Genomic DNA, 13,365 nt, shown 5'->3' with positions numbered 1-13,365 from the left:
CTGCCTGGATCTTTAAGTGTATGGTGTTGCTATTTTCTTCTTTGATTTCTTGTATTTAACTATGGGGTAAAAATGTCAAAAGTGCCTATATTCCATTTTCAAAAATGCCTTGGGAACTTAAGTTTAATTGAAAGTTAGTAGGAGTAGAGACTAAGTGATTGAGTCAGTTCTGAAAATAGGACTTAAGACTTTGACTCCTAAGTCATTTAGGTTAACATTTTCAAAAATACCTATGTCAGAATGCTTAAAGTGTTCAGATAGAAGCCTGTTTAAAGAACTTGCTTTTTGTTTTTAATTTATTTTAAAGAATACATTTGTTTTGCTGGAGACACAGGAAGTATTCTACAAAAATGTTTGTGTCTTCTTGAACCATGAGGTATTAAGAATTAGTCATACACCTCTACTCCAATATAATGCGACCCGATATAACACAAATTCAGATATAACGTGGTAAAGCAGTGCTCTGGGAGGGCGGGGCTGCACGCTCTGGTGGATCAAAGCAAGTTCGATATAACGCAGTTTCACCTATAACGCGGTAAGATTTTTTTGGCTCTCGAGGACCGCGTTATATCGTGGTAGAGGTGTATAAGGTTGCTAATTTAACCTATTATTACAATGGAATATTTAAGCAAACTAAAGACCATGTGTATATTTGCTAGATTTTTATCCAAGAATAAATGCAATTGTTAGAATTTGTTCTTTGGTCCTTTTTGCTAGTCCATGTGCTTGATTATAATTTCTTCCTGCCAACAGATGGAGACAGTACACTGACAGATTTTGACATCATTCCCTGCATAGAAGGATCTTGACAGCTCACAGAGTTCAGTTGTTTTTTCTCCAGCAGATGGAGTCTCAGTGCCATTGACAGGTGAAAGAAACTCCTGAGCAAAGGAGAGAGTGGAGTACTTTTGGGCCTCAGAAGTCTTTGAGGTTCTTAGCCCTGTCCTGGAGTAGCTGTCAGTCTGTGGACTCTATCCTACATGCAGTGATTTAGTCCTCACAGGAGTATAGCATAACTGACTCCTACAAAAATTCCAAGAAGTACCAAGCTTTCACACACAAAGTAGATCCATACATGGGGTTCATGCCCCCCTCTACCCAAGCTCAAGGACTAGGAAGTAAAAAAGGTACATAGGAATGTCATTTCACCTTGGGGTAGTCAGAGTGGCCAGAGTAAGCATAAGAGGGAAAATGAATCTCCTCCAGGATCAAATATCTTCTCTCTCTTCCTGATACCCACCATGGGGACCAGTGCTATTTTAAGATTGGTGACTTGAAGTCCTTCAGATACCTTGTTTGTAAGAGGTAATCACTAGGGAACAAAAATCCTCTTCAGGAAGGAGAGAGCCACAGCGATGAGGGCAACTTGGAAATGTCTGTTTTGTTTTTTTCTCCTTCCCTCCCTCCACAGTTGAGAGGGAAAATTCAGGATATTCATAGGAATAGCCCTATTGCCTCAGACCCTCACATTAGGTCGCTCTGACCTTGATCATTCTTGTCGTTCTTCTTTGAACTCCCTTCTAGTTCTGCAGTGTCCTTTTTGAGGTGGGGTGACCAGTACTATACACAATATTCCAGATGAGGCTGCACTATTGATTTATATAAAAGTACTATAATATTTTTGTATTAGTTACCATCCTATTCCTTATGCATCCTAACAGATTGTTAGCTTTTTTTTAATCACAGCTGCACATTGAGTCGTCTGTAGTAATACCCAAGGCCCTTCCTTGAGCGGATCAGTTAATTTAGAATCCTGTAATAAATGAGTAGTATAACTTTTTTCCCATCACTGTACATTACTTTACATTTATCAATATTGAATTTCTTATGCCATCATATTGCCCATTCACCTAGCATGTTTGTTTCTCTGAAGTTCCTCATAGTTCTCTCTGATCCTGATTAACTTAAACCCTTCTTCTTTCCAGATTTGCTACCTCATCTCCCTTTCCAGATCACAATAAATGTATCACACACCGTGGAACCTACTAGGGATCCTTGAGGGACCATGCTGTTCATCTTTTGTCATGATGAAAATTGACAGTTTACATAGGAGACAAAATAAAGAATAGGATTAGTTTGTGATCCATGACAATACTTTTCCTCTCACCCCATGGCTATTTAGGTTCTTTAATAGCCTCTTCTGCAGAACTTTATCAGAGATCTTTTGGAAGTAATATTATGTCAGTTGGTTCTCCTTTATCCACCGCTTTATTGATATGTCCAAAGAATTCTAAGAGATTAGTGAGACACAGTTTTCCAGTGCACAAACTGTGCTGGTCACATTCTGTCATATGATCTTATAAGAGTTTTGTTCTATTTTAACTCACATTTCAACCAGTTTTCCAGGTGCATATATAAGGCTCACTACTCTGTAATTGCTTGGATCACTCCTAGAAGCTTTTTTTAAAATATACTTACATTTGTTACCTTTGAATTTTCTTGGACAGTGGCTGTTTTTAATGATAGCGTATTTTTATTTGCAGCTCAGCTACTTCATAAGTTCCTTCAGAACTCTTGGAAATACCATTTCGATCTGACCTAAGTCATGTCAGCATACAGTAGCTGAAGGTATTACATCGCTTGTTTGTGTGCACGCTACACTTGTCAGCAGTGCACGTTCTCACCAGGAGTGCTTGTATCGATTGTATTGTCAGTGTGGAGCATTATGGGATGACTCCTGAAAGGCAGTAAAGGCAGTTTGAATAGCCTCTCAAACCTTGCCATTCAGTCATTTTGATTTATTCCTTGTCTTTTGGGGTCACATTTTGTTTAGCAATATGCATGTCTAAGACTCTATTTTTTTTTTTAAAAGTAGCATCTGTGCCATGGATTTTACTTGTGGATTTTACTTCCTTTGCTTGTAACTTTAGGGGTTTATTGATTAGCCTTGCCACTTTTTATTAAAATCTCCCTTTCTAAAGTTTAGTGTCAGTTACTTTTGGTACCCTGCCTCCCCCTTGAGCCTTAACCCTAAATATAATGTGGTCACCATTAGTTGCTAAACTATTGTCCGTTCTTGAATTAGGTCCTGTGTGTAACTTAAGACTAAATCAAGAAATATCTTCTATTCTTTTGAGCTCTAGAACTAGCTGTTCCAAGAGCCAGTCACTTGAAGTATTAAAAATTGTTTCTCTAAACTTTGTCCTTTTGTCATTCAAGAAGGATCTATTCTTAATTATAAAAGTAGCCCCTACTTTAAATTTGGAGAGGAAACATCCAGTATTTTTAATACTAGGAAATTCTAGTCTCTTGAGCTAGTACAAGGTTCCAAAAGCTTTGTTTGTGCATTCTCATGCCAGAAATATAATTGACTGTCAGGGGGTGCTCTTGGTGAGAAAGGGAAGAAATTAGTTGTCCTAACTGAAAACCCTTGGATTGATGTGTCCTGAGTAGCCAAACAAACTACTCGTTGGCACCCTTAAGGACCACAGAACAGGAAAATAAAGACTCTACTATATTGAAAAGGGCTGCTACGTAATCTGGGTCCATCCTTTAGGTTTCCTAGTATAAAATGTTAGAGTACTTGTCAGGTGACACAGCCAAAATTCATGAGAACATGATCCTTACTCAACGCTCTTAAGAAGCTAGTAGTCATGCCCACCCAGACTTACTTGGAACTTAAATCTGATATCCAGTTCATTTCTACTCCTGTATTTTAACCTTTTTAGAGGAAGAATATCTTAGCCACCTACTGTTTGTTTGTCACCAACTCAGCTAGCAGAAGAAAAACTTGTGGGGCCCTGCCCTATAAAGAGAGACACTTGATTTTTTTTCACTGAGAGGAGGCAATTCTTAGAATATTTCCTTAATGATGAAACTCTTAATGCTGAAGGTGATATATGACCCAATTTTGGATGATATATGACCAGATTTGCTGTTTTTCTGCTTTAAGTCTAGAAATAGCAAAGAAACTAGGTCCTAGCATCTAAATCTTACAAAGGTTAATCTTCAAAAAGGTACAACAGATTGGGCTTTTGGAATAGCTGCTTATCGTGCACAAGCACCTTACAAGGAAAGAGAAGGGGTTAAAAAAAAAAAAAAAGCGTGCAGCATCAATATCCTTAAGTGGATAAAGTTTTAGGTAGGGAAACTGGCTACAGTGCAGATAAGACTTTTTTTTTCTTCAGTCTACCTGACCAGAAAGTTATCTACATTATGAGCTGCATCATTACTAGTGATATGTAAGCAGCCACATATTTTCCCTTGTTTACTTTCTCTAAGTACTTCAAATTAATGTTCAGGAAGTGGCTACTATGTGACTTAGTGAGTAGTGCAGGCAATCAGGCATTACTCCTTCCTTATTCCATGCAGGACGCCGCTTATAAGTTCCATATGTATGAACTGACATGGTCTACCGGAGAGGGAAATTTTCCTAACCATTTTCTTTATAATATTGACAGTGCAGAACACCTTCTTTTGAAGACCAGTATTATCTCCTCTTGATTTTTTTCCCCCCAAATAGCAAGTCACACATGAGAGAACAAAGTATCAGTTCTCTGATATATTTCACTTAGCAAATAATATTATATGACCTGCTTTCAAAGATTCATCTTAAGTCTGGGAGCCTTCAAACCTCTGTGTATGGGGGGAGTGACAGAACCAAAAATCTCAATGTACTGTCTACATCTGCTGGCTGAAAGGTGCTTTACCCAAGTGACTGGACTGGCGTAGATCTCAAAGGAAGAAAATTAATAAGGTAAGGAAAATTTCCCTTTAAGTGTTAAATTATTTTCATGTAAGTAAACCGTGTCTGTCCCTCAAATGGGAGCTCTATTTGTTGTTGTGTAATTTGTTTTCCTACTTATTTTTTTTCCATTGTAGTTTGCGATTAGCTTTACTGAATGAAGCAAAAGAGGTGCGAGCAGCAGGGTTGCGAGCCCTTCGCTATCTCATCCGAGACTCCAGTGTTCTACAAAAGGTGCTAAAATTGAAAGTGGATTACTTGATAGCTAGGTAATTTTCCTAGATTTTATTATATTACAATGACTTACTTAATTTTCTCATCTTTGACTGATTGTGGGGTATGTGTGGAAATGACTATCTTAATATTCTCTGTAAATGTTGATTCTTGGTATTTTAAGGTATTTTCTATTTTCTTTTGGGAAACTTCCTTTTTAAATAAAATATTATACAAGAATGCCAACCAAATCAAAAGAAACACAAATCCAAAGAAAATGCTATCATGTGAAATGATACCATGAGGAAACAAAAGTATATGTGTGGGGGGAAATAAACTTGTCTCTAAAAATCAGTTTAATGTGATCCTGAACTCTGAATTAATTGTAATTGTATGACATGACTACATGTCAGAAATAAAATTGGATACCTTAACTATATTTCCATACTTTAACATGTTTGGATTTCTTTACAGTTTAACTGTAACTCTGAATTTCCATGTTTGTTTTGGGGATAGTTACTCTCAATCCTAATGCCATTTAATTTAGTTTGTTTTGTCTGGAAAGATGAGATTGATGATATGGTATATTATAAATATGTTATTGGTACTCCTCTGAAATGACTAGCAGTTTTGTAGGCATCTCAAAACTACTATTAAGACCTTTATATCTCGCCACAGTGTTATGTAAATGCGCGTATATAAGAAAATTGTTTTAATGATCCTTCATCTATAATAAAGATTATTATTGAAGAGAAACCTCAAACTAAAGTTCTGTGACCAGTCATGATCCATGTGCTCTCTGAAAGCTAGAATTTCTGGACAGCAAGTTTGTTATAGTATTCATGCAATCTCTTGAATAGTAGCACCAAGGTGTTAATAGTTAGGAATAGGGGTAACTTCTATCTACAAACCACATTTTTTATTTAATTTTTGTTTTATTTTAGGTGCATTGACATACAACAGAGTAATGAAGTAGAGAGAACACAAGCTCTTCGATTAGTGAGAAAGGTAAAAATTTAACTGTGTACTGTTCTCATGTTGGCTACATCAGTAGCCCAATCAGTAAGTCATATTTGCTACAGAACTGTCCCATCAACCGTCCATCTTTGGACAGTCTCTGGTTCCCTATCTCACTTTATGCTGGCTGCAGATATCTTGGCTGCTATCTCTAAAGTCAGATATCTTGGCTGCTATCTCTAAAGTAAAAAGGAAAGGCACTAGATGAGACCTGGCTCGATTTTTCATCTTTTGCCATTGACAACCTTCCCCTGAGTGTGGAAAGGGAATCCCACTGAATACCCCTATTTTGGATAGGGTTTTGGCAGGAGCTTTGGTTCTCTTGATATCACCCTAAAGAGGCCCAGCCCTCTTCAGAGGGTAAGACAACCTGGGAACAACAATGCAAGTCTAGTTTGCTGGTTTAGGCTTTCCTGTGTTACTTTTCTAGATGGACAGTCTTGGATAGAGGAGCTTGTCTCTGCCCTGTAAGAATGATGGCCCCCTTCAGAATCCTCTGACTCTGAGGATTATTCCACAGCTTTATTTGGTACCTTTCTCAGGGCTGCAAGAGGACCTAGTCAATCTGAGCTATGCTGGTCAATCCTGCGCTCAAATGCATGAGATTTGTAGGGCTGTAGCTAGCACCTGTAATTCCTTCCTACTTGACACTTGTAGACTAGTCACAGATGATGAGATCTTTATTCTGGCATAAGGTACTCTGCCTTTGACTGGACCTGAGTGTTCTGCATTCAGCTCCTACTCCTCTAGGCAGCATCAACATCACAGAAACAGAACAAAGGTTTACCTAAAGACTCAGTTGAGGTTTGGAGCAGTTCCAAAGGGTGGTGTCCACAGGAACAGTGAGTTCAGAATGACTGCTTTTCCTGTGTTTATGTAGTTGTTTGAGAATATCTGTGACACCAAAATTTAGAGTCCATTTTAAGAAAACCTTTGTTGTTCATATGTATCTCAGTTGTGGCATTCATAGCTCTTACACGCAAGCCTTAAGTTCTTGGGTAAAACAGCTTTGGCTCAAAGAATGAGGGGGAAAAAAGCAAACGTCCTTTAGGGTAATAGTGACTTTTTCCTTCACTGGATTCTCTTATATGGACAAAAGTCACAATCCAGCTAAATGGAGACCTTCCATAATCTAAGACAAGTACAATCTCTGGTTTCAGATCAATACATGGAATGGACACTATTAATAGTGCTGATAGATAGTCTCTTGTTGATGGGTGGAGGGCAGGCATCCATTCTCATATTCCTTGACCTCTCTCCCTCATTTGATAGTAGATCAAGGAATGCCACTGGAGTGCAGAGGAACTCTCAAATTGCGTTAGTCCATCCTACAATGCACCCAAGGGATAGTGATAGAAAATTACTCATTTCACTACTAGAACTTACACGTGCATAGTCACACAAGGACTGTTCTCCTTCAGTCCTGTTTAACATCTATATGCAGCTACTAGAACTGGTGAATTATCATGGACTTACCTGCCAATGGGACATAGATACGGCACAGCTTTTTACCTTCTATGTCACAACATATAACAAAGCAGTCACCAAGTTTGTGCGGTGTTTGGTCAAGATCAGGACACAGATGAAGGACAGCTAGTTGAAGATGAACCTCAATAAGATGGATGCAGAGGAAATGTCTTTGAGGAATGTGTATCCTTGATATAGTCTCCTTTGGTTGAAGATACACAATTGCAATTAGTCAATTCAGTCCCTAGTCTGAGTGCCACTGGATTCCTCTGTGATGCTATGCCCTCATATAGCGACACTGGTGAGCAATGTTTCCTAACATCTTTGGCTGACAAGGATACTGTGTCCTATCCTGGGAGGAAAATGACCTGGCCTCAGTAATACACACTGTAGTCACCTCCTGGCTCGACTACAGCAGTACAATATATCTGGGCATGAAGTCAGCCCTTAGGAAACTCCAGCTAGTAAAGAACACTGCGACACATCTCCTTGGCAGCATACGATATATCAGACCTGTCCTCTGTGAAGTACGCTAGCTTCCTACAGTCAGATTCAATGTCTCAGTCCTTCTCTTCAAGGTATTCAGTGTTTTGAGTTCAGGATACCTAAAAGATTGTCTAAAGCTCCAAGACAAGGAACATAGCTATGCTTCTCCACAGTGAAGTTGTTTGTTGCATGCATAAATCTTGTTTGTGTAAGAGACCTTGCTTTCTCTGGAGCCAGTCAGACACTGGAATGGGTTCCCTCTGGATGTTAGAACCACCAAAGAATTCACCACTTTCTGCTCCAAGTTCAAGGTTCACTTCTTCAACCTTGCCTTCAATAACCATACAAAATATCATAGTACTACAGATATAAAATAAAACTTCACATATGTATGATGATAATTGTATTGCTTTATGTGCTTCTGGAAGGTACTCAGATCTCAGTGATGGGATTGGTATAAAATCCAAAATAGAATAGGAGACGGAAAGAAAAACATCTTCATTGTGGACCATTATAAACTTTCCTTTTTATCCTGACTTTTAGCTTCATGGAGGGCCTTGGCACAAGCATTCTTTTTCTCTTGTGCCTGTACCCTTTGGAGGTCATTCATGCTAGATACTTGCCATCTCCAAACAGATCTGGCAGCCAGTTTCCCACTGGGAACTTTGAAGCTCTTGTAGAAACTGTCTTGAATGTTGGGTCTCTGAAGAAAGCATTGCAGAGCAGCTCCGTAAAACACTTCTCCATATCTGAAGGAATCCTGGATCATTCTCTCTCCTGGATAATTCAAAAAGGAGACTGTTCTATTTCAGACCTTACAGACAGAGGTCAAGATGAGGTCATTTCAATGTGACCCCTTACTCTTTAAAGGAGAGATGCTTTTTTTTAAGACTCCACATTTGGCTTTCTTCTTGACAGAACCTCCTGGCTGCCTCCAAGAAGCTCTCATTTACCTATCGCTGATCTTTCAGAGGCCTAAATTTATGTAAATCTGCATTAAAATAAAGGCAGAGTTCAGCTGACATTTACTGTAATAAAACATTAGGAATTTGATTATTTAACAGAAGATCTTTTCCTTCCCATATTCTAAAAACAGAAAGAAACCTGAGAAGCAAAGCAGCCTTCATTTTAAGAGATTGTTTACACTCTCCCAACATGATGAGTGTAATAACGTTTATCCTGTCAGTTCAAGACCAGGAGGGGATATTTTGTAAAAGTGATTAGTCCCACCCACTATTGCTAATTAATTCTTATTTGTACCATTATAGTAAATGAAAGGCTCAGTATGTCCGTGGGTGGGTGAGGAATTTGGGATTTTTCTCTGAAGTTCGGTTTTAAAGAGCTTCCTGTTTTGTGGGTAAGAGCATCATGGTATGACAAGCAGTAGTTTCTTAAAAACATCTTACAAAAATAAACTTGTTTTGTATGTTTAAATCTGTTTAGCATTAGTGACTTCTCATTTAATAGTGACCTGCAAAGGAAGCAAACTAGGCTTGTTCACTTTTTTTTTTTGCTGCTCTATGTGAAACATAAAGAAGGCCTGAAATGTGTGTAGAGCAAATAAAGGTTGAGAAAAGGGGTTCTGTTTGCTTTTTTAAATTTTAGAACTATCAAGAATACCAAGCCTGGTCTGTACAGGGTTTTAAGGGAAGAATTGTCAGAAGTTCCAGGATGTATATTGGGAGCATTTTCTATTTAAAGATGGTGTATCTTTATAGAACTGGTTCACTACATAACTCATCTGTTTGATAGGACAGACTCCTGGGAACACATTACACTGTATTTACATATAAGCTCTTCAAAGAAGAGAAACAAAATTTGTACTCTGTCCCAAAGAGATAAGCTATCTTGAGGCAAAACCAGGTCTCTGTTTTCCTCAGAGCTCACAGCAAGGGGCTGTTCTTCAGATGAAATTCTCAGACTAGTAGAAAGATGTCTTATACAGTTGTATAAAAATTGGCCAGATTCATGATCTGTCTGATATTCAGCAGAGGAAATTCCGCGCCTAAGGGTTCTCTGTGGAAGCTAACTTCATCCTGTCCATGTAAATTCCAACTCATGTAAATAAGGCCAAGATATTACATAGAGAGGCACCATAGAAAATACATGTAGTAATAACAAATGTGCTAACTTTTTGCCTAATATAGTAGTGCAAACAAACAAGATGCTGTTCCCTATAAGAATATATGAGCGTTTGTGCTGTTTATTGAATGTATTAATGATAGTTTCCTTTAATGTCAAAGTACATTGCAAAACTGGGGGAAAGCTCAAGAGCAGGAGACAAAATGAAACAGAGCCTGTCGAGCTCCCTGTAGAGTACTTTATATGTACTTACTTTCTTGCCATACTCTTTTGAATTAACATCAGCTGAACAGAACTGTGCTGAGATTGTCTAAATTTTATTGCTGGCTGGTTTTGTTTTTTTACTCTGACCTAAATGTGATGGCTAGACAGTCATTTAAGACTCTCTTGTTGAATCACTGCACTTATCTGTAAAGTATGTCCTTCTGTAATGAGGGGTCCTAAATAGTCTACTTCTGGGGCAGTGCTGGAATTATTATTTATGTAGAGTATTACCATGACACTAATTTACTCATAAATCCCTCTATTAAATCCAAAGGCCAAATGGTAATTACAGTTGCTATAAACATGTCTAACAACCTAAAAATAAGCAGTCCCTACACCCAACACAGTGATAAAGTATTCATAAGCATGCGATCAGTTTACTTACAAATAAGCCAGACCTAGGGATGACAGTCTCGTTCTGGCCATGGCCCAGCATGATCAGGTAGGGTCTGACAAAGAACCTTCAAATTCATAGCTCTTTTTATACACTTCAGCTAACTTGCTAGCTCTGGCAAAAACCTAGTTTGAAGCAGTTCATCCTTGCTACTTTCCTTTCTCTAAGGCTTTCCTTTCCTATTCTTCCCCACACCTCCACCCCTGCTTTCTAGTAGAACAGTGAGAATGTTTATGCTTGTTTCTTTTAAGACAGTTTTCCTTTGTCTTATTAATGCAGCTTTTCACTTTATCAGTTACTTTTTGATCATATATCTTTCCCACTTTGTAAGCAATAGTACTTATTCTCATTATCTTCTTTTACTTGCTGATTGGGATTTTTTCCTTACTAGCCACAAACCAGATACTATTTTTTTTAAGCAAACTTACGCTAACTTTAATTAACTATCCCTACATTACCCACCTTAAAACCATACATACCATGTGGGTTTTACTACATTTAAGCATTTCAAACATTTCTTTTTATTTTGCAACATTTTGTACAATTAATAAATTTGACAAATACAACCTCCAAAATAAGTTATCACAGTCGCATTGACAACTGCCAAAGCTTTGAATGACCATCTTCACCATGGATGTAATCCTACTTTGTAAGTGTTCTGACCAGAAAGGACTAGTTAACTACCAAATTCCCTGTTCCTGCCTATTTACAATTTTTAGTTCTTCTTCGAGTGATTGCTCATGTGTATTCCACAATAGGGGTGGGGGCGTGTGTGTGTGTGCTTGCCACATGCACCGGTGCCGGACGTTTTTCTCCTAGCAGTACCTGGGGGTGGGGGAAGTGCCCCCTGCAACCTCTGGAGTGTCGCCTGCCTGGTGTGGTATAAGGGGAGCTGTGCGCTCCCCCTACCCTCAGTTCCTTCTTGCCGCCAGTGAAGGTGTGTCGGAACTGCTCTGTTCCAGCTTTGCTGTAGCTCCTCCCCAGAACTGTTTGTTCGTTCAGTGTTAGTACCTGTAGTTAATTAGCTGTGTAGTTAGTTAGTTTAGTTAGTCAGTGACCCCAGCCGGGGCATGCCGCACACCCCGGGGTTTAAGTCGTTCTGCTCTTTTAGGCGTTCTATGCCAAGAAGTGACCCGCACGCAGACTGTTTGCGCTGTTTGGGTGAAACCCATATCAGCAAAAGGTGCAAGATTTGCAAGTCGTTTAAGCCTCGGACCAAAAGAGAAAGGGACATTAGGCTCTGGGCCATCCTGATGGAATCGGCACTGACCCTGACTCCAGCACGCAGCTCTGAACCGGTACCCAGCACCGCAGCATCGGTACGCGGCGACCCTCCGGTGCCATCGACCAGTCAGCACCACTCCCCATCCACGGGGCATGCCAAGAGGGCCAGAAAGACTCCCTCTTCACAGCGGCACCGAGGGAAGTCTGGGACAGAGGCTAGGCCCATGTCGGGTAGTCCTCGATCCCCACCGGGTCCCAGGCCTCCAACTCACATTGAATGGAGTAGCCCGGCCCCTTTGGAACAGGCCTGCCCCAATGCCCTCCAGGCAGCCTGGGATGCTGTATCTATGCTGGTGCCTGGAGTGCTGCCGATGTCACCCCCACGCTCCAGAGGCAAGCCGCTGCTGGGATCTTCTTAGTCGCCTCCATCCTGGTACCGGTCTCGGTCGAGGGAACGTTCCCGATGCCAGTCGCCGCCCAGCGACCGTTCAGGGCAGAGTCCACGTGGATTGCCCTTGATGCCGACCAGACTGTCTGGCTGGGTTCCGGCCGGCCGGGACTCTCGGCACTGCTCATCCTCAAGGAGCAAATATCGACGGGACCGCGGCAGGCATCCGTGCTCATCTCTGAGGAGGTACCGCAGTCAGTCATGGCACAGTCATTGATGCCGTTCCTGCTCGGACTCCTGCTCCAAGTCTCCGCCAAGACATTGCAGCCCGGGGCGTCGCTCGCCGTTGTGGGTCTGCCCATCGAGGCCGTTCGTGGAGCAGCTGTTACCGTCAGTACCAGTCCTCCACGTTGAGATTGCAGTCCCGTGTCTGATGTAGATCCCGGCTCCGCCACTCCTCCTGGTCCAGAGACAGCAGATTTTATGCCAGCCTGGCCTCCATTCATAGCCGTCCTTCAATGGGCCAGGCCAGCCAACCCAAACAGCCGGCCCTGCCGGTGCCACAGCAGGTGCAGTGGCACTGAGCGTCGTGGTTGGCCCAGTGGGCACCGTGGCCCCTGGCGGGAGCTTACTCGGTGACCAGAGCTTCGGAAGCACTGTCGGCCTCCCTCTCCAGACCCCCAAGAAAGGAGTCGGTTGGACGTGAGTCCTTGGCACCATGCCCGGAATCCGACCAGATGGTGGACCATCCAGTGCCAGCCAATACCCAGAGCATCGTACCGGCCTCCTTGCCCCACCTGGAGGAGGTGATTGCTGCCCCTCTGTCCCGCAGGAGGACTTCAGGGCCCATCAAGAACTCTTAAAGAGGGTGGCAGCAAGCCTCCGCCTCCAGGTAGAGGAGAGGGAGGAGCCCTCAGACTCCCTGTTTAATGTGCTGTCTTCGTCGTCACCGGGTAGGGTGGCCTTGCCCCTCCATGAAGGGGTGGCTAAGATTTCTAATGCCCTGTGGCAAACACCAGACCCATCTCTAAGAAGATGGAACGCAAGTACTTTGTACCCACTAAGGGGCATGAGTACTTGTATACCAACCCAGCGCCCAACTCCCTGGTGGTAGAGTCAGTCAACCACAGGGAATGGCAGGGTGTC

General features: G+C 41.3%; 1 protein-coding gene across 7 annotated transcripts in view; it reads left to right on the top strand.

The window, feature by feature from the left end:
- RICTOR (RPTOR independent companion of MTOR complex 2) overlaps positions 1–13,365 on the top strand; it is a 189,001-nt gene that overhangs the window by 70,824 nt on the left and 104,812 nt on the right. For all 7 annotated transcript variants that reach the window (XR_012158870.1, XM_073343822.1, XM_073343824.1 and 4 more), the window contains 2 exons: positions 4,822–4,953; positions 5,842–5,905. Coding sequence is in view for 6 of the 7 variants with exons in the window: in XM_073343822.1 (XP_073199923.1) it covers positions 4,822–4,953; positions 5,842–5,905 (196 nt within the window). In the remaining variant the exon portion in view is untranslated. The remainder of the gene's footprint in view (positions 1–4,821; positions 4,954–5,841; positions 5,906–13,365) is intronic.

This window comes from Lepidochelys kempii, chromosome 5 (genome assembly GCF_965140285.1).
Source record: "Lepidochelys kempii isolate rLepKem1 chromosome 5, rLepKem1.hap1, whole genome shotgun sequence".
NCBI classification, from domain to species: Eukaryota; Metazoa; Chordata; order Testudines; family Cheloniidae; genus Lepidochelys; species Lepidochelys kempii.
The sequence above is the reverse complement of the archived record's forward strand: the minus strand, read 5'-3'. Positions and strand labels throughout refer to the sequence as shown.